The 25,114-nt window shown below is 33.3% G+C and overlaps 1 protein-coding gene across 4 annotated transcripts in view; it reads right to left on the minus strand.

Annotated features, from left to right (window-relative positions):
• Positions 1–25,114, minus strand: part of LOC126816534 (leucine-rich repeat and coiled-coil domain-containing protein 1) — a 298,988-nt gene that overhangs the window by 71,145 nt on the left and 202,729 nt on the right. For all 4 annotated transcript variants that reach the window (XM_050543169.2, XM_050543168.2, XM_050543170.2 and 1 more), the window contains 3 exons: positions 21,556–21,672; positions 4,622–4,706; positions 3,795–3,908 (listed from right to left, as the gene is read on the minus strand). In XM_050543169.2, the coding sequence (XP_050399126.1) occupies positions 3,795–3,908; positions 4,622–4,706; positions 21,556–21,672 (316 nt within the window). The remainder of the gene's footprint in view (positions 1–3,794; positions 3,909–4,621; positions 4,707–21,555; positions 21,673–25,114) is intronic.

Here is a 25,114-nt window from a genome sequence, read left to right on the forward strand (position 1 = left end):
TATCGAGCAATCAAACTGATTATCAACTATACACTAAGTTTCATAACTCTCTATCAGATAGAATCAAAGTTATCTTGTCCCAAAGCATCAACCAAGGAAATTGCTTATCTCTGCTTAGCTTTAGCTCGATATGTTAATCATTGAACTAAGTCAAGACGAACATCTACATCAAGTTTAAACATTCTACCTCAATTAGAAGCAGAGTTGTTATGTTCCAAAGTCTTGACCAATCAAAATGCTTATTGCTCCTTAGCCTAAGCAGACAATTCTTATCATCGAACTCAGTCAAGGTATTGATGTAATGAAACTATACACCAAGTTTAATCACTCTCACTTAATTAGAACTAAAGTTATCGTGTCCAAAAGCATCAACCAATCAAATTGCTTATCTCTACTTACCATAAGCAGAAAATGCTCATCTTCGCACTCTATCAAGGCATTGACCTCATGAACACCTAACACCAAGTTTGAACATACTATCTCAATTAGAAGGAGAGTTATTGTGTTCCAAAGTCTCGGCCAATAAAATTGGTTATCGCTCTGCTTACCCTGAGCAGAAAATGCTCAATATCGAACTTAGTCAAGGTATTGATGTAATGAAACTATACACCAAGTTTCATCACGCTCACTTAATTGGAACTAATGTTATCGTGTCCCAAAGCATCAACCAATCAATTTGCTTATCTCTACTTACCCTAAGCAGAAAATGCTCATTTTCACACCCCATCAAGGCATTGACCTAATAAACACCTACACCAAGTTTGAACATTTTAGCTCAATTATAAGTTGAGTTATTGTGTTCCAAAGTCTCGGCCAATCAAATTGCTTATCGCTCTGCTTACCCTGAGCAGAAAATGCTCATTATCGAACTTAGTCAAGGTATTGATGTAATGAAACTATACACCAAGTTTCATCACTCTCGCTTAATTAGAATTAAAGTTATCGTGTCCCAAAGCATCAACCAATCAAATTGCTTATCTCTGCTTACCCTAAGCAGAAAATGCTCATCTTCAAACTCCATCAAGGCATTGACCTAATATACACCTACACCAAGTTTGAACATTCTAGGTCAATTATAAGGAGAGTTATTGTGTCCCAAAAAGTGTGACGCACAGACAGACGGACCGACAGACAGACGGACGGACAGACAGACAGACGAACCCATTTTAATAGTCCACTGCTTTCTTCGAAAGGCGGGGGACAAAAAGGTAGATAACGAAAGTACTGAAGGAAGCAGTTAAGCTATCATAGGTTTTACTGGTATTTATGAGTACTGTCAATAACCCACTGAGAATGGATGGAAATCAGGTCATTTTTTTTATTTAATAATGTGAAAAAAAAGGATCCATGCATCAATTCCAAATCTTTAAAGCATAGTTAACTTATAATGATGATACTTTATTACCTAAATATTTTTACATCTTCTCAAATAATCAATACTAAACTGCGTCACAATAAAAGCAACTTAAACTACCATAAATTATCCATGCACTTAACGGACAACCCAACTTCTTCTTGTGGTCAATATATGGCAGATATGGAAGACTATTTGTTACACTGTCCAAATTTTACCAATGTCAGATTCCAAACTATAAAATACATTACCAAATATTTTTTTTAATTTACAAACTCTAACAGTGATAGAAATAATACATTGCAAATGAATACGCACATTTTTAATACAGTCCACGAATTTATACATTTATCTAAAACACTACAATAACCATTAATTACTTTCTTTGTTCCTATGCATTTGTTGTCTTCAAAATATCACACAAATCATATTATATATGGTACAGCATTGGAAGTGATACAAACTATTAAATTACATGCACAATTAATAGCAAATATAAAACATCGCAGTGCTAAATGTATTTTGTAAATGAAGTGTACATATTGTAACTGCATTTTTGAAGTATATTTATTAACAAGGAGACAAATTAATATAATAAGCCTTTGCCTTTTTTTCAATCCTTACCTTTGACTATGTATGTATCTTTAAATGTCAATCTTATTTGAATACATATTGTTTAAATCAAATCAATTCCAAATTGTTTTTAACAATCTTTAACTAGTGATAAAAAACCCTACATGATTAATATTAAATCTGACACGTTCATCTGTATTTGGCATAAATATATTCTTCAAAAAAAGTGGGGGATATTGAAATGCAAATACCTATGCAGGCTGCCATATGATAAATAGTCATGGACACTTGACATGCTTTGAGAGTATGTTCACAGATGAAGAACTTATCGCCCCAACAGAACCACTGAGCTGCATGTGCGACACGCAATAGCGCCATACACGTGGGAGGGGTTCATTGTCAAATTTGACACTTCAAGGTAGGGTTGATGAAAACTGCCGCTTGCTGTTTTATCTTATCCATGTTTGCTTTCCTATCGGTTCTTGCATGAGATTTACTGTTTAGTGTATCTTTGCTTTAGTGTGTTACGTTTAATTTGATCGGGAGACGTGTTCGTCGACGTCAACAGACAACACTGCAAGAATTGGCCGTAGCACTGCAAGAAAAGTGGGTCAGGTTGCCCCAAAACGTTTGATTAGAAGCATGCCACGACGAATTGCTGAATGTCTGAGGATTGGTGGAGCAATTACTCATTATTAAGACAAAAAAACAAAAACGCCCATTTTCACTTTTGACAGTGTATCTCTTTGCGAGTGAAATGGGGCCGTCAGATAAGCCGCCTATATGAACTGTTTATGTTTATGTGTAGGCAATTGGCCTGTTGTTAACATACACTGGTTGCCTCTAATAAAAACAGCAGTGCATTTCCGCAGTTTTATATAGTTTCTGAATATCCTCTACTTTTTTTGAAGAGTATATATAGAATTATGACCTATATAATATATATTTCATTTACACCTAATTGTCTAACTTTTTTCAATTTATCAAAACTGCAACTTGAGAACTGTATTAGTGAAATTAGAAAATGGATATCAAAGAACTTTCTAAAACTGAATGATGATAAAACCAAATATTTGTTATTAGGCTCAAGGCATCAATTAAGTAAATTTGTACAAGATAACCCCGCTGCTGTAAATGGTAACTGTGATGTTTTCGTCTTATTCTGCTCGTAATATTGGCACAATTTTTGCTAGTTTTATGCTTATGGGAGCACAAGTAAATAATATTTGTAAACTGCTATTTTAATATAAAAAATATAGGTAAAATCTGTAAATTTTTAACTGTAGAGGCAATAAGTCACTTGTTAATTCTCTGGTCATTTCTCGATTACCGGTAGATAACTTTAATTCACTTTTAGTTGGTTTACCTTTAAAGCTTATAGATAAATTACAATTAGACCTGTTACTTTAACTAAGAAATGTGACCACATAACTCCTGTTTCATATAATTTACACTGGTTACCTGTTAAATATCGAATTGATTTTAAAATTTTATTACTTACTTTTAAATGTTTAAATAATTCATATTTACTTTATACACCTGGTCAAACATTACATACATCAGATAAACTACTTTTAAAGTCCAAAACTGTTCAACCTATAGTCACTTATGGTCGGCGCTCTTTTAGTTTTCAAGCCAGTTTTATGGAATAATATACCAATTAGTTTAAGATGTTGCACATCTCTATATTCTTTTGAAAAAAAAAACTTAAAACATTTATTTAAACAAGCTTTTAACTGACTCTGTATACAACTGTTAACATGTCCATAATCTTGTTGGTTGTTTTATATTACATTATCACTTTGTAAAGGGCCCCTCAACACATGTTATGAAAGGGAGGACTATAAATATGCTATAATAATAATACCAAAGAAAGTTCTTTAAGCATTGCTGATGCTTTTTCATCTTTTTTCAAAGCTCCCATTAATTCTGTTTTATTTCCTGCATTTTCTTCTGATATTCTTTCAAAAGCCTCTTGAACCTGTTAAATATATTTTACGGTACAAGTGGAATATATATATCTAAACTAACAACATATCCATTTCACAGAAAAATACATTTATTCTACTTGATGTTTAACTCAATATAGACCTTTTTTTTAAAGGGAACTAAAACATTTGGAAAATAACATGCTGCTGGTATTTTATTTCAGCCCCCAAAAGAAGATCTGATGAAATTTTTGTCCAATAAATTTTCATTTTACTCAGATAGTTAATTGATAATTGGATATACATTAAAGTACAGCGAAAGTGTGTTGACACACTGCCAGAGCTTAGTAAATTGCCTGATAAGCAAACTTCAGTGTTTGTCCTATCCAAGAAATTTTATTATCAATATGATTAAGCCATGCAAGAACAGACTTTAATAACTTCATCTGCCTGTGATTTATAACTTTGTGTGTACATTGAATATTTAGGAAATAGTCTTACTTGACTAAAATAAGCTATGTTCCTAGATTTTGAATTCATCTCTAATCCCCAGAGCAATCCTGACATATTTTTCGACAGCTTAATCATTTTTCTTTAAATCAAGTGAATGAATTCTTTTCTTCACTAATTTCCTAATATACATCTCAATGTGGACACATGTGTTGCGAAAGGGTTAAACACTTTTTCTTGAAATTTATTAAAATGCCAAGAAGAAATGTTTTTATTGGACATCACTAGTAACAGACTGACAGATAAACAAACATACTTGCTGGAACCGAGAGGCTTCAATTTGCAATGCCATTCGAAATTCATCTTCCAATTCAGTATATTGTCTACCCAAAACATCAATTCTAAAAAGAAAGAGAAAAACATCCTTATTTTAAATTTATCTTCTACAATTGCTAAAGTTTTCATTAGATTATAGTCAATCCCCTGCAGCAATACATTAATATGTCTAACCTTCACTAACTGTACTCACAATCTAATTCTTTACCAGCATTTCAGCCAATAAATTGTGCAGTGGGGTTAATTCATCTTTGGGAAATCCAATTAATAAAATCAAATGGGGTTTCTTACTTTTCTGCACAAACTGTGCTAATGCAGTGGTATATGCTGTAGAGTGGACTATGAGGACAATTTTGCACCCACAACTACAACCTACTATAATTCTCATTTCCAATTGTCCAGGAAACTTTAACATGTTTCCAATGGTATACCTCAGTTTTTATACGCCCACATTTTAATTCGACTGTGTGTTTTACGCAGATCGGTCTTTGTTAAGGGTAGGTCTTAATACATGGATTTATACGTGCTGTAGATGTACCTTCTTTAATCTATGCATATTTCATTTGTTGATGAATACTACATGTTTTATACTGCGTACCATTGTCGAGCTGCAGTTATTAATAATTCTTGTCTTTGTGGGTTTCATTTGTTTATACTAATTATCGTGATACCACTCAACTCTTAATGAATGTGTCTTAAAATCGGTTGTACGAAAATATTGTTATTTATATTGTCTTTATTATATAATTTATCTGCGTGCATGCTTTTCACATGAAACTGGTCTTTGTCAATTTATATGTCTTCCCAATATATTCGCATTAGGGTATGTTTTGTTCCCTTCTTTTAAAAGCTTAACAATTCAGAAACTCGACACGATAAATGAGCCTTTTTGGACAATTAGTCAACGGAAAATAATCAAACTCCCAGTCGTATAATAAACAAATTCCTTTCATTCCTTACATCTGTTTCATGCACAGATCGAGAGCACAAGCTCCATGTGTCGCCAACTTGTTCTATTTATAAAAGCATGCAATCACCTTTGGAAATCAGTTGGTTTCAACTCTAATATTACTTTCTTTTGTTATTTCGGTCGCTTTATCTGAAAAGATTTTTATAATATGCCGTAGTAATTTGTGATTTTGTTTTTATTGTTAATTCTGCTTAATTGTGAACATTTCGAAATCTAAATATTTGACGAAAACAAATCTGTAATCATGGATACGGCTTTAGAATAGTGTTATAGCGTGATTTATTTGTTAAAGGTCTCTTAATACCATATATGAACATCTGACATGTAAATTTGTGTTAAAGAATTTGACTACTGTCCTTATAGGGACCGATTTCTGCAAAAACAATTTCAACATTTTCACTATACATGTATTTTAAAGTCATAAACTTATACAGCTTCATTTGCAATATTTCTGGTCATATATCATGCTAAAGTTGAGTCTTCAACTTTTAGAACCATGAATAGAACACATTACGTCCAGATTTTGACGTTAACTGCTTAATTAATAAGTTTGATAAAAGAAAACTATTTCAGAACAACAATAATTTCTAATACACAAATGATGTAATTAAAATATCTATGGCTTTGGTGTTTGTTTGTTTGACAAATTACGGTTTTGAAATAGGATACACACCACATCTACACAACACATCTATATTAATTTACAGAGTCATATTTTAAATTCTAATAAACCAAGGTTCATTCAAGAAAATTATTGTTGTGTTCAGATAAATTAAGTGTACCTGGTTTATAATACACATTCTCTAAAATTGTTGAGGGGATATTCAGAAACAATACAAAACTGCGGAAATACACTGCTGTTTTTATTAGAGGTAACCAGTGTATGTTAATAAAAGGCCAATTGCCTACACATGAACATAAACAGTTCATATAGGCGGCTTATCTGACGGCCCCATTTCACTCGCAAAGAGATCCACTGTCAAAAGTGAAAATGGACGTTTTTGATTTTTGTCTTAATAATGAGTAATTGCTCCACCAATCCTCAGACATTCAGCAATTAGTCGTGGCATGCTCCTAATCAACCATCCAATCAACACGTCTCCCGATCAAATTAAACGTAACACACTAAAGCAAAGATATGCTAAACAGTGAATCTTATGCAAGAACCGATAGGAAAGCAAACATGGATAAGATAAACCAGCAAGCGGCAGTTTTCATCAACCCTTCCTTGAAGTGTCAAATTTGACAATGAACCCCTCCCATGTGTATGGGGCTATTGCGTGTCGCACATGCAGCTCAGTGGTTCTGTTGGGGCGATAAGTTCTTCATCTGTGAACATACTCTCAAAGCATGTCAAGTGTCCATGACTATTTATCAAATCACAACCTGCATAGGTATTTGCATTTCAATATCCCCTACTTTTTTTGAAGAGTATTTAACATTTAGGTCAATGTTGATCCAAGTTGGTGTTCAGCTAAGCGTACTTCCTGCTCTGATGGCAGTTTGTTTTAATATGTGACTTGGAAATACATTTAATAATTTAACAAATTCAAGAAGAAGAACAACCAAACAATAAATATTCCATTATTATTATTAATTATGTTATTTTTGTGTATAATGAACACATTTCAAGCACATATGATTATTTCTGTCTATTTTATCCACTACACTTTATTAGTTTATTAGGGAATATGCTTACCATTTATGCATATTTTATTTAGTCAGTTGTACACTAATCTATTCATATCTGGTCAATATGGTACATAAATTCCAAATGGATAGGTCAGAAAAAATAGGCTATGTTCCCAGATTTTGAATTAATTTCTAATTCCTAGAGCAATTCTGACATATTTTTAGAAAGCTTATAATCATTTTGGAATTCAATGAATACATCATATGTTGACTTATAGAAACAACCTAGCTATAACGGGAGCAACAGATACATAGATTTCCAAATGTCAAAGACTACTGGGTAGGAGATAAATGTGAATACCGATGGTGACTCTCATCAATCAAGACATTTTAGAGATTTATTGTGCCTCAAAAACAACTATGTGCAAGTCATCACATCACACCCAAGACATATTACCTAGTTAATGATAGACCTGGGGGAGATTGTCAATTGTGATATTCTTTAAGATTCTGCCTTACACTAACGAACAACCTCACTAATGAACATGCCATCAAGAACTTTGTCCTCTATGATGGTTACAAGCATTTACAAGCTTCAACTCTGATTTTCCATAGCATCCTTATGACCAAATGAACAATTCATGCAAATATGGAAGTATTGCAAGAGCTTTCATAAGAAATGGTGTCCAGCTTTTGGAGTGTAAAAAAAAGCCAAAACTTTCAGAAGCAGATGACTTCCGAAACTGTACGTTTTGTTTTATAATAAAGTATAATTTACAGTTCCTTTGTTTATATTTGCTATATAGAAGGTCTTGATTAGTAAAGGACGTTTATAAGATGTGGGAATTTATATCAGAAACAAACTGGCTAATGACAACTATAACATATGTCAGTGGAAAATATATACCAACATTAATCAATGTACCGGTACAATACATTGTACCACGGTCAAAGATCCTGTTAGTGGGTGCAAAAAGTGGGGGTCTCAGAAAGAGAAATGTATCTTACTGACACTGGACCAATAATAAGGGATGTAATTTGATAACTAGCACTGAAAGAAAGAAAAGTTAACATCACAAAGACATTACAACCTCTATGAAAGGTTGCTTTAATTAAAAATGAAATTATATGCTAAAGTACAAGAACCAGCATTTGTCAGGCAAGATATGCCCACATTTTGCAAGAGATGGATAAAGAACAAGCTAAAAATAAAAGCGATTTTTCGAACAATCAGGGGCATAATGCAGAAAGTTATTGTCTGAAGTGCGCAAATATGGAAAGGGACGGAGTCTTTGCACCATAAACATATATTTTAAGTTGCATCAAAATTGGATAAAAATTGTGACATCTAAAGGGTCCACAACCTTCATATTACATACTTTTACACACTTTGCGTACAAAGAGCAGCCATTTTGTAGGGCACTTTCATTCTGATTTTTCCGAAGTTCGAATTCAACCTTCATTATGGTGGAATGGTGATATATTTAAACAATTTTTAAAATCGCATAAAAAATTGTGACCTCTAGAGAATCCACAAGCTAAAAAACACAATTTTTTGTACAATCAGGAGCCATAATCCGTGAAATTACGGTTTGATATGCACAAATACCGAAAGGAACCGAGATCTTTGGGGCATAAACATATATTTTAAGTTTCATCAAAATCTGATAACAATTGTGACTTCTAGAGGGTCCACAACCTTGGTATGACATACTTTTACACTATTTGCGTACAAGGAGCCGCCATTTTGTCAGGCAGTTTTGGTCCAATTTTCATGAAATTGGAACTCAACCGTCATCAGGGTGTAATGGTGATAGATTTAAACGTTTTTAAAATTGGATAAAAATTGTGACCTCTAGAGGGTCCACAAGCTAAAAAGGGCCATAATTCAGGAAGTTACGATCCGATATGCGCAAATATCGAAAGGAACCAAGATCGTTAGGCTATAAACATGCATTTCAAGTTTCATCAAAATCAAATGAAAATTGTGAACTCGAGAGTGTCTACGAGCTACAAACGTGATTTTTCGTACAACCAGGGGCCATAATTCATAAAGTTATGGTTCGATACATGCCAATATCGAAAGGAACTGAGATCTTTGGGAGATAGACCTATATTTCAAGTTTAATCAAAATCGGATAAAAATTGTGACATGTAGAGTGTCCACAAACAAATGTGAACGGACACACGGACGGATAGACAGGGGCGACGACAATATATGTCCACATGAAAATGTAGGCGTATAAAAAATCCCCAAATTTGTTATTTTGCACTAGCTGTTGTTTACATGTCTGTATTTTAGTTAATGTGATATTTAAGACATTTTGCCGCTTGTTTAATCAATAAATTGGACATTATTTGAGCTTTTGTGCAGAATTTATTGATATTCCTATTAAATAGGATTTCAAACATATCAAAATATGTGGTTCTTGTTACACAGTTATTATTTATACCTCACATTGCTGTAAGCTGTATATTAATGTCATTGTGTATATTTATATATGTGATGCTACTCTAAAGAGCATATATGAAAGTCCAAGTAATGATATAACTAAGACAAAAATATTTTACAACTGCAAATAGATTGTCTAGTTATCCTATACATTCTAGCAAAATATGGCATTTCAGGTAAATCATATAGCCGAGAGCTTAAATCCGTTGCAATAAACACAATAGATATAGCTGTTTTTAAAGGTAAATTGTCTCTAATCAAAAACCTCTGGCTCTTACCCTAGTATTGTTTATGGCTTTCACTCTCAAAGTTCCGTCTCAGAAACACCTTACATATTATACATGCTATATTTGGCAATATGTATTGCAATATCCACTTTCATAATAAAAACTGTCAATTTTCATAGATCAGACTTTAGTTAAACCATTTTTGCATGTGGAATTTTGCTAATGAAATTGGAAAATCTAAAGTCACCAATCATATAGACGAACTCTTCCTGTGCTATACTTGCATTTTAATAAATCAATTTATAGAATGTGTCAAAAATATGTGATTTGATATAAATGGAATAGGAATAACAAGCCAACAGTGAGGCTGATGTCCCCCACCAAAATCCCAAAATAAACAGATGACACATATTAATTAATCGCACATTTTTTTTTTCCAAAGTATCGACCAATCAAACTATACACTAAGTTTCATCACTCTCTATCAGATAGAATCAAGATTATCTTGTCCCAACGCATCGACCAATGAAATTGATTAGCTCTTCTTAGCTTCAGCTCGAAATGTTAATCATTGAACTCAGTCAAGACATTCACCTAATGAACATCTACATCAAGTTTAACCATTCTACCTCAATTAAAACCAGAGTTGTTACGTTCCAAAGTCTTGACCAACCAAATTGCTTATCGCTCCTTAGCCTAAGGAGAAAATTCTCACCATCGATCTTAGTCAAGGTAATGATATAATGAATCTATATTCGGAGTTTCATCGCTCTCACTTCATTATAACCAAAGTTATCATGCCCCAAAGCGTCAACCAATCAGATTGCTTATCTCTGCTTACTGTAAGCAGACAATGTTCATCACCAAACTCCATCAAGGCATTCACCTAATGAACGCCCATGTTCCAAAGCATCAACTAATCAAATTGCTTATCTCTGCTTACCCAAAGCAGAAAATTCTTATCTTCGAACTCCATCAAGGCATTCACCTAGTAATAGACACCTACGCCAAGGGTGAACATTCTAACTCAATTAGAATGAGAATTATTGTGTTCCCAAGTCTCGACCAATCAAATTGTTTATCGCTCTGCTTACCCTGAGCAGAAAATGTTCATTATCGAACTTATTTAAGGTATTGATGTAATGAAACTATACACCAAGTTTCATCACTCTCACTTAATTAGAACTAAAGTTATCGTGTCCCAAAGCATCAACCAATCAAATTATTTATCTCTGCCTACCCTAAGCAGAAAATGCTCATCTTCGAACTCCATCAAGGCATTGACCCAAGAAACACCTACACCAAGTTTGAACATTCTAGCTGTATTAGAGGGAAAGTTATTGTGTCATAAAAAGTGTGACAGACAGATAGACGGACGGACAGACAGATGGAAGAACCCATTTTAATAGTCCCCTGCTTTCTTCGAAAGGCGGGGGACAATTATCAAAAGTCTGTTTGCAAAAGTAAATGGTTCAGCTTACAAACAATATGAAAGGTTTTCTGGGAGAGGATCTATGTGAAAATCTGACGAAGACAATGTGGCCAATAGCCATTCTTTACTAGTAATTATCGGAAAATTCCTTTGCCTCATGAACATGAATAGTCTGTTTAAATTTCAAGTCAATCTGATGATAATTGGCTAAAACAACTTATTGAACATTCATCCACAAGATCTTTCAAAATGATGAGGCCCATAATTCTCCAAGGAAGTATTGAAAATTTTAAAAAAATTAACATTTCAAATAAATCAATCGGATGTTAACTTTGAGTTTTCAAAGTGATGAAAAGCAATAATTCTTAAAGTAATAATATAGAAAGTGTTGAAAATCAATAGGATTCTTCATATTAGGAAAATAAATATGTCTATGAAATTAAAGTCAAACCAGATGATAATGTTATCCACTGGAGTGTTCACCAGAAACTGTCTTGGGAATAATGTATGACCACATTAACTGACTATCACTCGGCTGTAAATCATGGAAAAATGCCATCAAAAAGCCAGGGAAAGAGTAAGAAATTTCAGATTGGATTTTTCCTTAGTACCTTTCATGAAGAAGTTTTATATTGTCTGAATAAAACATAAAAACTGCTAGGATCCAAGGATTTCATAGATTTTTTACATAATGTGATCATTTTGTAGTAATCATGCATCATTTAATTATCATTAATGAAGTTAAAATCTTAAGCAATGCATATGAATTTCAAGTCGATCAAATGATCTGCAAAGGTAATAAGTCCAGAAGTAATTATAAGAAATCTGTAAAATTGGATAGTCTTCCTTGTAGATAAGCTTAGATCTCCTGATAACGGTAGGCCCATTAGCACGTTTAGCATATACTCTCAAGATACTAACAGTAATCAAGGGCAATAATTAGTAAAGCAACTGTCAGAAAACATGAATATTTGATAGGTGCAGACTGCAGACCTACCCTACTATTTTAGAAATTTGGTCATCTAGAAAGTTTTCTCAAGCAAACACTAACCAAGTACTGCTAGATAGTGGTTTGTGAGAAGATAGGTTGCCAGGCAACGAAACATACGCCCACAGCAGCTAAATCGTCCGGGGAGTCAACAAGTGTTTTCGCATATTTTTACTTTTTTCGGTAATGAAAAATTTATAATACACTAAAATCTGATTAAGAGTAACAACTCATGAAGTAATTATCAGAAAACCATTAGAATTTGTTTGGTTTTTATAAAGTTATGCCCCATGCTAACGTTTAGTATACGAAACTTTTAATATCATGGATTTAGCTGTTCAAGTCATAAAAATTCACTGAAAATCAATATACTTGTTCGTCTCAAGATCTTAAACTCTGTGCATCAATCTGAAGTCAATCAGATGATAACTTTAGCCTCTAGAGCGTCACAAGATTTTTCAAAGTAATCAAGGGCCACAACTCTGGCAGTAACTATCTAAAATCATTGAAAATCAATAGGATTCTTTGTCTCATGACCGTAAACACTGTGTATAAATTTAAAGTCAATCGGATATTAACTTTGGCCTCTAGAGCATCCACAAGATTATTTGAAGTGATCAAGGGCCATAGCTCTGGCAGTAATTATCGAAAATCGCTGAAAATAAATAGACTTCTTTGTCTCATGACCTTAAACACTGTGTATAAATTTAAAGTCAATCGGATATAATTTTTGCCTCTAAGAGCGTCCAAAAGATTTTTTAAAGTGATCAAGGGCCATAACTCTGGCAGTAATTTTCGAAAATCACTGAAAATCAATAGGCTTCTTCGTCTCATGATCTTAAACACTGTGTATGAATTTAAAGTCAATCAGATATTAACTTTAGCCTCTAGAGTGTCCACAAGATTTTTTGAAGTGATCAAGGGCCATAACTCTGGCAGTAATTATCGCAAATCGCTGAAAATCAATAGGCTTCTTCGTCTCATGGCCTTAAACACTGTATATAAATTTAAAGTCAATCGGATATTAACTTTAGCCTCTAGAGTGTCCAAAAGCAATTGTGGACGCAAGACGGACGGATGGAGGCGACGACAATATACGACCAAATTTCAATGTAGGCGTATAAAAAATGAGACAACACTTTCCTGAATGCATTGAAAGGTCAGTAAACGTATACCAAATAGATCAATATCTGACTAGGCTTGTCAAATTTTTCAACCAGAGCTTGATACCAACAAATAAACAGTAGTAATTTATACGTTGTCATCATTGTAGTAGTTATAACATAATTTCCAAGTTCATTTACTAATTATTATATAGGGTCATTTCATGTCTAAGTGGACCAGTGCTTGTAAGGTGCCCCCCTCAGAATATTATGAAAAAAATATATGTTATAATGCAAATTTGTGTAAAACTGCAAAGTTATATGACTCTAGCATTAATATTGACTGAGATATGACCTTTTGAATAGGGGTACCCTTTTGCAAGTTTTGAAACAATTATTTTATGACTCGATTTTAGTGCACTGATTTTATATCTTCTAGACAGACAATTGTAGTACTATTCGATCTTTCAGCTTCACGTTGTCTACATTTCCGTGATGAAAATTATAACTAAAAACTTCTAACATTAGTTACACATCTTCTTCACTCTCAAATCAGTAGATGGCTAATATGTCAGCCAGTGTGAGATCTGCCAAATACTATCCCCCCTCCACTCTATTTTATAGTGCCAACACCTTAATTAGTTTACGTCATAGACTGACGACGGTTCCAGTTTACAAATAAGGAATAGGCATACCCCCTACACTGCACTCCGGGAGGGACTTATTACTGAATTTGGTCAACAGAAACATTCCATTCCTGACCATGAAGATGACATATGACAAATGTGTTTATTAAGCTATAGTTCAATTCATGTAGATTTCTATTATCTCAGGTGTTATTTTGCTTGACCAAGAATCTATAAACAACTATCAGTCAAGACCATAATATTATTACACAATATTCATGAAATCGTGGGGTTTGTAGGAGAATATTATATAGATTAAGAATTCAAGATCGAATTTTATTGAACAAGTACCATCAACTGTGTACCACACTAATTGCCAAAAATTCAATATTTCAATACAGTGCAGAAACTTTAAAGCACTATATTAATTAGAAGTTGTTACTTACCACATGTATAATGTATCAATGGGTATTGTTTGAACAAACATTTTTAAAGCCATATCTTTGTCGGTTTCTTGTAAAATTAGCTTTGAGAATTGACTCACACAGGAAAATAGCTAAAAAAACTCTTTTTCAAACATTAACCATGTATAGGAGCCTTCCACAAAAAAATATGAAACTTTGGATAAATTTTGCATGTGGGCCTACACGTGACTATCAATGATGAAATGCCCATCCTTGATATCTTACTCTTTCATTTTTTATTTTCATTAAATTTGAACAGTAATTATGATTTTTTTTTCATTTTTTGCCGATTTGAATGGATTGATTATAATACTTCTAATTGCATGATCATCATGAATGAAAACCTTCTAAGAACATTTTGGGCGTACTTAACAATTGGACCGAAACTGCCCAAGAAAATGGCAGCTGCATAAACAGATAAAAGAAAATATATTAATTTAAAAGAATTACAGTATCTTGAAATCTTCAAATGTATCAAAATGGTCAAAAAATTAATCATTTCAATTGGGAATGTTCCACAATGATCAAAATACCACATATCTCCTAATCATGCAACCTATATTGTTTCAGGCTTTTGAAAAGAAACTATATTTTCATCAACAAGCGGCTACCATGCAAATAGGCCCACATTTTGCAAGAGATGGACAGAACAAGCTAAAAAAAAGCAATTTTTCAGGGGCCATAATCCTGGATGTTACGGTCCGACATGCAACAATATCTTTGGAATATACACATATTCTTTAAGTTTCATCAAAATCAGATAAACATTTTGACCTCTAGAGGGTCCACAACCTTGGTATTACATACTTTAACACTATACGTGAACAAGGTCAGACCATTTTGTCGGGCACATTCTGTGCAAAGGTGTAACGGTGATATATTTGAACGGTTTTTAAAATTGGATAAAAATTGTGACTTCTTGATGGACTGCAAGCTAAAAATGTGATTTTTTTCATACTATCAGGCCACAGGGGTCATAATCCAGGAAATAACAGTCTGCTATGCACGAATATCCAAAGTGTCTGAGATCTTTGGTTTATAAACATACATTTCAAAATCAGATAAAATTGTGACCTCTGAAGGGCCAACGACAATAAAAGTCCACATAAAAATGTGGGCTAATTAAAACTGCTCACAATTTAACAAATCTGGCCAGTAAAATCCACTATTGCACAAAAGGTATAATGTGAAAAATTAATACTAATCTAAGGACTGCAGGCAGTCTGTTTCAAAAATGAGTGTGTGGTTTATTTTTTGAATACCTGCAGCCTTCACTGCCTACATAAAGACGAATTTGACATTGCTAGGGTTTCATCAATAACATGTTTTGGTATTAAGTGTCACAAAGTAATTTGTCACTTTATAGAGATTAAATATTCGCATGATAGGTCCTGTTACAATTACAAATTGGATGTCAGCATGATTTTTTTCGAAAAGACATATGACTACAGTGCGTAAATCTTTGGGTTCTAATCCTGTTAGGGATACTGTTCATCATGTACCTACAAAACATACCTAGTCACGCAATAAACTACTAAAGAAAAAATCAGTACACCATTAAAGCCTCATACATCTCACCTCAAGATTTGATGCATTTGACGAGCACATTTGTGATTTACTTAATATCATACCAATTTCTTTTATATAAATCACAAAATTTGATGCATCTGATAAACAAGCGGTTTCCATGCAAGATACGCCCACATTTACAAAGAGATGGACAGAGATAAAGCTAAAAACATGATTTTTTGAACAATCGGGGGCCATATTCCAGGAAGTTAAAGTTTGCTATGCATGAATATCGACAGAAACTGAAATCTTTGGGATATATACATATCTTTTAAATTTTGGATAAAAATTGTGGCCTCTAGAGGGTCCACTACGTAGTATTACATACTTTTACACTATTTTCGTAGTGAGCAGATTCAGTCCATATTTTACGAAATTTGAAATCAACCATCATTATGCTGTAACGGTGATACATTTTAATCGGTTAAGAATTGTGATCAAGGGCCATAACTCGGAAAATTATCGGAAATTGTTGAAAATCAATAGACTTCTTTGTCTCATGACCTTAAAAATTGTGTATAGATTTAAAGTCAATCAGATATTAATTGTGGACGCCGGAAGCCAGACAGGGACGACGGCAATATACAACCACATCTCTTCCACAGGGGAAGATTAAGACATTTATGCATTTTATGCCCACATTTTCATGTGGGCGTACATTGTTGTTGCCCCTCTCCGCCCGTCAATAATTTGTTTGTGGACACTCTACAGATCACAATTTTTAACAGATTTTGACGGAACTTGAAATATAGGTCTATCTCCCAAAGATCTTGGTTCCTTTCGATATTGGCATGTATCGGACCATAACTTCATGGTTTATGGCCCCTGATTGTACGAAAAATCACGTTTTTAGCTTGTGGATATTCTAGAGGTCACAATTTTCATCTAATTTTGATGAAAATTGATATACATGTTTATAACCCAAAGACCTTGGTTCCTTTCGATATTCACACATATCGGATCGTAACTTGATCCTGAATAATGGCTCTTGATTGTACAAATCATATTTTTAGCTTGTGGTCCCTCTACAGGTCACAAGTTTTATCCGATTTTAAAAACTGTTTAAATAAATCACCATTCCACCATAATGAAGGTTAAATTAAAATTTCGGGAAAATCTAAACAATTCAAAAAAATATTTAAATATATCACTGTTACACCATAATGTAGGTTAAGTTCAAATTTCATGAAAATCGGACCAAAACTGCTGGACAAAATGGCCACCCCTCATACGCAAATTATTGTAAAGATATGGTACAACAAAGTTGGGACCCTCTATAGGTCACAATTTTCATCCGATTTTGATGAAACTTGAAATGCATGTATATAACCCAAAGATCTTGGTTCCTTTCGATATTCACGCATATCAGTTAGTAACTTGTTGGATTATGGCCCCTGATTGTGTTTCCCTAGAGGTCACAATTCTTATCTGATTTTAACCAGTGGCTACCAGGCAGGATACGCCCACATTTTACAAGAGATGGATAGAGAACAAGCTAAAAACAAACACAATTTTTTGTACAATCAGGGGCAATAATCAAGAAAGTTATGGTCTGAAATGTGCAAATATCAAAAGGGACTGAGATCTTTGGGATATAAAGATATGTTTTCAGTTTCATCAAAATCGGATAAAAATTGTGACCTCTAGACGGTCCACAATCTTTGTATTACATACTTTTACACAATTTGCGTACAAAGAGCGGCCATTTTGTTGGGCAGTTTCATTTTGATTTTCCCGAAATTCAAATTCAACGTTCATTATGGTGGAATGGTGATATATTTAAACGATTTTTAAAATCAGAAAAAAAAATTGTGACCTCTAGAGAATCTGTGAGCTAAAAATGTGATTTTTCGTACAATCAGGGGCCATAATCCAGGAAGTTAAGTTCGGGTATCTGTGATTATCAAAAGGAACCAAGATCTTAGTGTGTAATGGTGATATATTCACATGGTTTTTATTTTAAATCGGATAAAAATTGTGACCTCTACAGGGACCACAAGCTAAAAAAAAAAAAGATTTTTGTTCAATCAAGGGCCATAATTCAGGAAGTTACGATCTGATATGCGCGAATATCGAAAGGAACCAATATCTTTGGGTTATAAACATGTATTTCATCGAAATCAGATCAATATTGTGACCTCTAGAGGGTCCACAACATTGATTTACCAGATGTTTACACTATTTGCGTACGGGGGGGGAGGGGGGGGGGGCGGCCATTTTGTCTGGCAATTTTGGCCGGATTTTTACGAAATTCGAACTCAACCATCCTTAGGGTGTACCGGTGATATATTCACACGTTTTTTTTAAAATTTAAATTGGATAAAAGTTGTGACCTCTATAGGCTCCACAAGCTAAAAACGTGATTTTTGGTACAATCAGGGGCCATAATTCAGGAAGTTATAGTCCGATATGCGCAAATTTCGACAAGGATCAAGATCTGTGGGTTATAAACATACATTTCAAGTTTAAACCAAATTGGATAAAAATTGTGACCTCTAAAGTGTTCACAGGCTAAAAATGCGATTTTTCGTACAATCAGGGGTCACAATCCATGAAGTTACGGTCCGATACATGCCAATATTGAAAGGAACCGAGATCTTAGGGTGATAAACCTATATTTCAAGTTTCATTGAAATCAGATAAAAATTGTGACCTGTAGAGTATTCACAAACAATTGTGGACGGACAAGGGGGACGACAATATACGTCCACATGAAAATATATCACCATTCCACCATAATGAAGGTTGATTTCGAATTTCGTGAAAATTGAAACAAAACTGCTTGACAAAATGACCTCTCTTTGCATGCAAATTGTGTAAAAGATGTAAAACGAAAGTTGTGGACCCTCTAGAGGTCACAATTTTTATCCGATTTTGATGAAACTTAAAATATATCTTTATATTCCAGAGATCTCAATCCCTTTTAATATTTGCGCATTTCAGACCATAACTCTCTTGATTATGGCCAATGATTGTACGGAAAATCGCTTTTGTTTTTAGTTTGTTCTCTATCCATCTCTTGCAAAATGTGGGCGCAGTTTGCCTGGCAACCGCTGGTTTTCCATGTCGGGCCCTCAGTACTGCACCACTGACAAGGGGAAATCTGCTGGAAAATTCTGAGGAATGTTATTGAACCCAGGACTTAGGGTTAGTAAACCAGAATCATAGGTTTCCTCCTTATGACTAGTCGCTTAATACCAAAATCACAAAAACTTGACTTAAAGATAATGTAACGGGAAGTTCGACAATATAGAGTATTGTTAAGAGTCTTTTCATTCAAATTTGATTTTTTATAGAAACCAGTCAATGAAAACTATTCATGACTAAATGAAGCCTACCAAGACAAGATTGGGACACAACTTTCACATTCCCATCTAAATCTTTAAGAGAATAAATAAAGCTATTATCTGTCTGTAAATTTGCACACTGGTTCCACATTCATCATTTACTTTATCACTAGACATCAGATTTTCTCTTCATCTCGAACAATATATTGAGTATCAAATGAACAATCCAACTGTTAATACAAGCAGACGACTAATCACTATCATTGATCTTTTGATTACATTGCTAAATTATGGTACATCTTTTACATAATAGAATAAAATACCGCCTTGCTTAATACAAAATCATTTCAATTCATCTACATGTTAAGTTTCATGCATTGTCATCACTATTTCTTTTTATTGAGTTTAATTCTTATTAGGCTGGTTTCACTAAATCTGACATACAGGCATCCAATGTAAAAATACATTTATTAGTAATATTTGTAGAAATCTTATAATTTATTTTCTATAGAATACGTCCCTATGAAGACAGTGACTGCAAGAAATTATAGAACCTTTCAGCGGTCATATCCAAAATCAAATTATTCTTACAGGAGCTAATCTTCTAACTCAATATTATCAATAATATTCGAAATTAAAAACACAAATTAGAATTAAATATTGGTCCATTTAAATCAATATTGACGTTTTTATATTACCACGAAAATATGAGATCATAATAGCAAATATTTTAAAACACAAAAAAACATTTTAAATCAGTAAACATTTACTCTATGGCTTTGGGTGCCATTTGTAAAAGAGAAAGAAAAAATGTCCCTCAGAACCATATGGAAGTAATTCATAATGTTAAAAAAAACCTGTAGAATGCACTAAGCAAGTTCAAATGACTGCCGTTCAATTTGGTCTTTTCACATAATAATATATCACTGGACATAACTGATTAGAAGTTACAATAAATATGTACTTTTAGACCCATTTATGTCTTTTTTAAGGTTCCTAAGAATAGAGCTATACTAACTTTGATCTTTATTGAGAATCTGCTTTGAATTGCACAGCAAGTGCTGCAAAGAATGGCAAAGAGAACTTCGATGAATAAAGAACATTGCCATGTACAGTGTGTTTTCATCTTGATTTACTACTTTCTCTAATTACCTTCAATACACATATTAATACATGAGAAGATCTTTCATTTTAGTCTTGATTGAGGCTACTACTAGCCTTTTTAGACTACTAGCCTTTTTACAATCAGACATAAGGTCTATAAAATTAATTTGATCTCTAGATCACTTTAATCTGAATACAAGTACAGATTATAATAAGTAAATGTCGAACAAGATAAAAGCAAGTGGAAATGATTGAATTAAGTGTGTGGGGGGGGGGGGGGATTATGTAATAGTAATAGTACTAGTAATAGTATTTTAAATTCAATTATGGTTTTCATTTGGTTTCTGAATTATCTCTTTGGCTTAATGTGTCTCGCCCTGCCTACGGCTTCGTCAGTTATTTACTTTTATATCTAATTTTAATGTAATCACTGTCCATTGTTTTATCGATAATCCTTGTATTTTTTTTATCGTTCGCTGTGTCTTTTGTCTTACTGCGCATGCATGGCACGCACTATTTAAGAACTGACCTCGTAGTGTCTCGGAGATTCAGATGAAGGATTTCAAGGTGAAAGGTTGCATGTTACTTCTTGTGTCTGGATACGTGACCATTTCTTGGGCTGTGTGTTTCAAATTCCCTTGACCATAATTTGGGCTTTTGCTCATACGTTGGCTGATACGCCTTAGTGTCTCAAGTTCTAACCAATGTTTTCTACGAACATGTTTTGTGGGTCAAGTAATTTTTTGGGCCTTTCATACAAAGTACTTAACGTCGGCTGTGGGTTGGTTGCATTAGTGGTTTGGGGACTGTCCCTTCCCATTTTTGCATAACTGGCTCCCACTCGTGTGTTAACTCTGAGCAAGTCTTTTATATATTTAGATTTAAGTCAACCTAAAATGTGCGCCTAATACAACGAAAAATACGGTTTGACTGCAAGTGGTATCCAAATGAATCTGTACAGATCTAAAAATGGAATTCTGATTCAGTGATGTCAAAGATTCAATTTGTTTATAAATAAATTGGTAAAATTGGTATCACCATATGAACCTTTTTTACTTACTTTTCTTGTTGTGTTTTAACTTCTGTCTTGTATTCTTTTTCTATTTGTTTGATCTCTTTTTCGATGACACTTTGAAGCTGTGGGCTATCTAATGTATATCTTTTTTTTAGTTCCTCCCTTAAAAAATGAAATTAATCATGGATTAAATCATTTTTATCAGCAATTCCAGGTTTCAAAATATATCTTGCAAAATCTAGCCTGAAGAGTAGGAACACATGGTTTTCAGTGGCTGTGATGAGGACATTAGCCCTTTTGTATGTGAATTGGCCTAAGCAGAAAATGTTCATCATCAAGATATTCACCTAATGATTACACCAAGTTTGATCATTCTATCTCAATTAGAAGCATCAACTAAATCAAAAAATCTAAAAAACATCATTCCAAACTTAGGAATTTCTATCACCTAAAAACCTTTTGTTCAATTTAAACATTATCTAGAATTATCAAGGAATATAACAAGTTTTTACAAATTTTAATGAAATGGCCTGGATATAACTATAAGTATGAAAGCTTTCACTACTAGCAGTTATTCATTCTATTCCTAATCCTGGAAATCATACATAAATGAAATCTATAATGTATTCAAACATGTTTAACACCAAGAGGTGCAATATTTAACATTATTTTAAAATCAATGTGAATTTTTTCAATGATGCACATTTTGGAGTGTGCTTTTTCACATTCAAAGGCATTCAATAGACTGTTCAGTAAAATCCTGTTCTTGAAACACTATAGAATCTTTGAAACACTATAACTATAAATAAATCGTTCCCGCGGGGATATATTTGTTGGTGAAAAATACAAGTTGTTTAACCTGCACTTCAACTTATAGTACATGATCAACAAATCTAAAATTTCTATTGCACTATTTAAGCGATTAAGTACATACATGTAAACATTTTAATTAAATGTAAATCTATGCAGTGTGAAACCCTAATAATGGAAGAGTAAAATCAATGGATTATATATAGTCTACAACTGATAGTCTCTTCCATATAGTATTTAAGTGTAAATTAACGGATTGAAAAATCATTCATGACCAGTTTCCAATTAACTATTTTTGTATTTTGCAAAGCCATCTCCAATCCACATATGCCTATAATTCAGTAATTTTTTGATCTGGTTACAAGGTTCAATAACTGAATGAATTAAACTTGGGCGTCAACAAAATTGTATGCGCAGTCGTCATGGCGACTGCAAACAATCATTCACCCACTAATAAACAAACAGTATTTCCATAGCATATTATTATTTTTAAAGAGCGCATAAAATGAACAAATAATGTGAAATAAGTTTTTGTGTTTTTTATACACTGAAACAGAAAAGTCATCTAAATCCATTCATAATTGATGTAGAGATCTTCACTCAAAGTAGAAAATATAGCTCTGTCATAAAAAAATATTTTGCTAACTATGTATAAAACACTGATTTTTAATTAACTTGATTTCCAGTACAGAAGGTCGTAGAACAATGAATATTTATAGGACTTGTTCTCTCTTCCAAATGCTTCACACCATATCTGATGCAAATCCATTAAAGATTATAGTATCTATCATGTTACAGCTATGTTTTTGGAAAAGGGGTGTTAACTCTGGGACTTGAAGCTGTGAAATTCTGAATATTGATATACTCTAGGTAACTCCGGAAACGAAAGGTTGCAGAATGCTGATTATCAATAGGGTTTCATCCTTTCATGACCCCACTGATTCCCACAAAACTTGAAAAAAGATCTGTCAAAAACTAAAGCCTCTATTGTATCAAGAATCAGATCAACCCAATTTTATACCTTATTTGATTGACCGAACTGAAAGAGGTTTAGTTCCTTTAAATATTATTCATAGACCTACAGATTCATGTAATATCCAGTTGATCTGACATTACTATATGATATCCCATGACAATGATAATGACACTGAACTCTCAAATTTATTCTCAGATTACTTTGAAATAAAAATACAGAAAATACAAACTGAACCTGATGTTTTAAATAAAACTACTGACTTAAACTCTCCTGATTCTGATAAGGTTGAAAATTCTGTTTATTTAGAAATTTTTACTTGGTTAGTGAATCTTTTGTTTTAAACTTAATTAAATTATCTGCTCCTAAATCTTATTCTTTGCATATCATCTTCTACTATTCCAAACATTTTCAAACAAGCATATGTTGCCCCTTTAATTAACCAGCGGCTGCCAGGCAGGATACGCCCACATTTTGCAAGAGATGGATAGAGAACAAGCTAAAAATAAATGCGATTTTTTTGTACAATCAGGGGCAATAATCCAGTAAGATATGGTCTGAAATGTGCAAATATCAAAAGAGACCGAGATCTTTGGGATATAAAGATATCTTTTAAGTTTCATCAAAATCGGATAAAAATTGTGACCTCTAGAGGGCCCACAACCTTTGTATTACATACTTTTACACAATTTGCGTACAAAGAGCATCCATTTTGTTGGGCAGTTTCATTTTGATTTTCCCGAAATTCGAATTCAACATTCATTATGGTGGAATGGTGATATGTTTAAACGATTTTTAAAATCAGAAAAAAAATTGTGACCTCTATCATATACCTTTCTAATCCAATTGTGTCTTCCTACAAACAGTGAACGAATTCACTCAAATTGGTCAAATTATGCAGGTTGGTCGATGACGTCATGATTGTGCTGCGACGTCATCTACCGCGATGTCATCGTATGAAACGTCAACGTCAGTTGACGCCGCATATTCTAGATCGCATATACAAAGTTTCATTCCACTAGGACAAACAAGCTCTTAGAATTCTCCGATTGAATGAAAATTAGCAAAATTGAGGCAATTTAACAAGGTGTACCTAAACTTTTGTTATAGACTGTAAAGTCTTCACTTGATCCTAATGACAATGTTTTTAAAAATTTACAGATCTGTCTCTAACTTAAGTTTTATTTCCAGAATATTGGAGAAATGTATTGCTTCTCAGATAAAGGCTCATCTAGACGATAACTGTTTGTATGAAGCATTTCAAAGTGCTTTTAAACAATTTTACAATACCGAAACAGCTTTAACCCTGGTTTTAAATGATATTTTTGGGGAAATTGATAATAGAAAAATGTACATTTTTAATTTCATTAGATCTGCCGCTTTTGACAAGGTGGATCCATCTATTCTTTTATGTAGACTTCATTTTAAATCTGGTATTTGTGGCTCTGAATTAAATCTTTTAGAAAGCTATCTTGTGGGTAGAAAACACTGAAACTTTTGCCCTGGGGTGCCACATAGGCTTGTGAGGGCCCTGAGCTCAAGTAAATAATATTTGATATTTGAATATCAGAAGTATAGGTAAAATACATAAATTTTTAACTGTGGAATCCACATAGTCACTTGTTATTTCTCTGGTCACTTCTCGATTAGATAACTTTAATTCACTTTTTGTTGGTTTACCTTTAAAACTTCTAGATAATTACAAAAAAATCCAGAATACTAGAGAGAGAGAGAGAGAGAGAGAGAGAGAGAGAGAGAAATGACGTTTAACATCCACTCAACACAAACTAGGTCATTTTGGGACTAGCATATGGTTCAATT

This window comes from Patella vulgata, chromosome 3 (genome assembly GCF_932274485.2).
Source record: "Patella vulgata chromosome 3, xgPatVulg1.2, whole genome shotgun sequence".
Classification (NCBI taxonomy): domain Eukaryota; kingdom Metazoa; phylum Mollusca; class Gastropoda; family Patellidae; genus Patella; species Patella vulgata.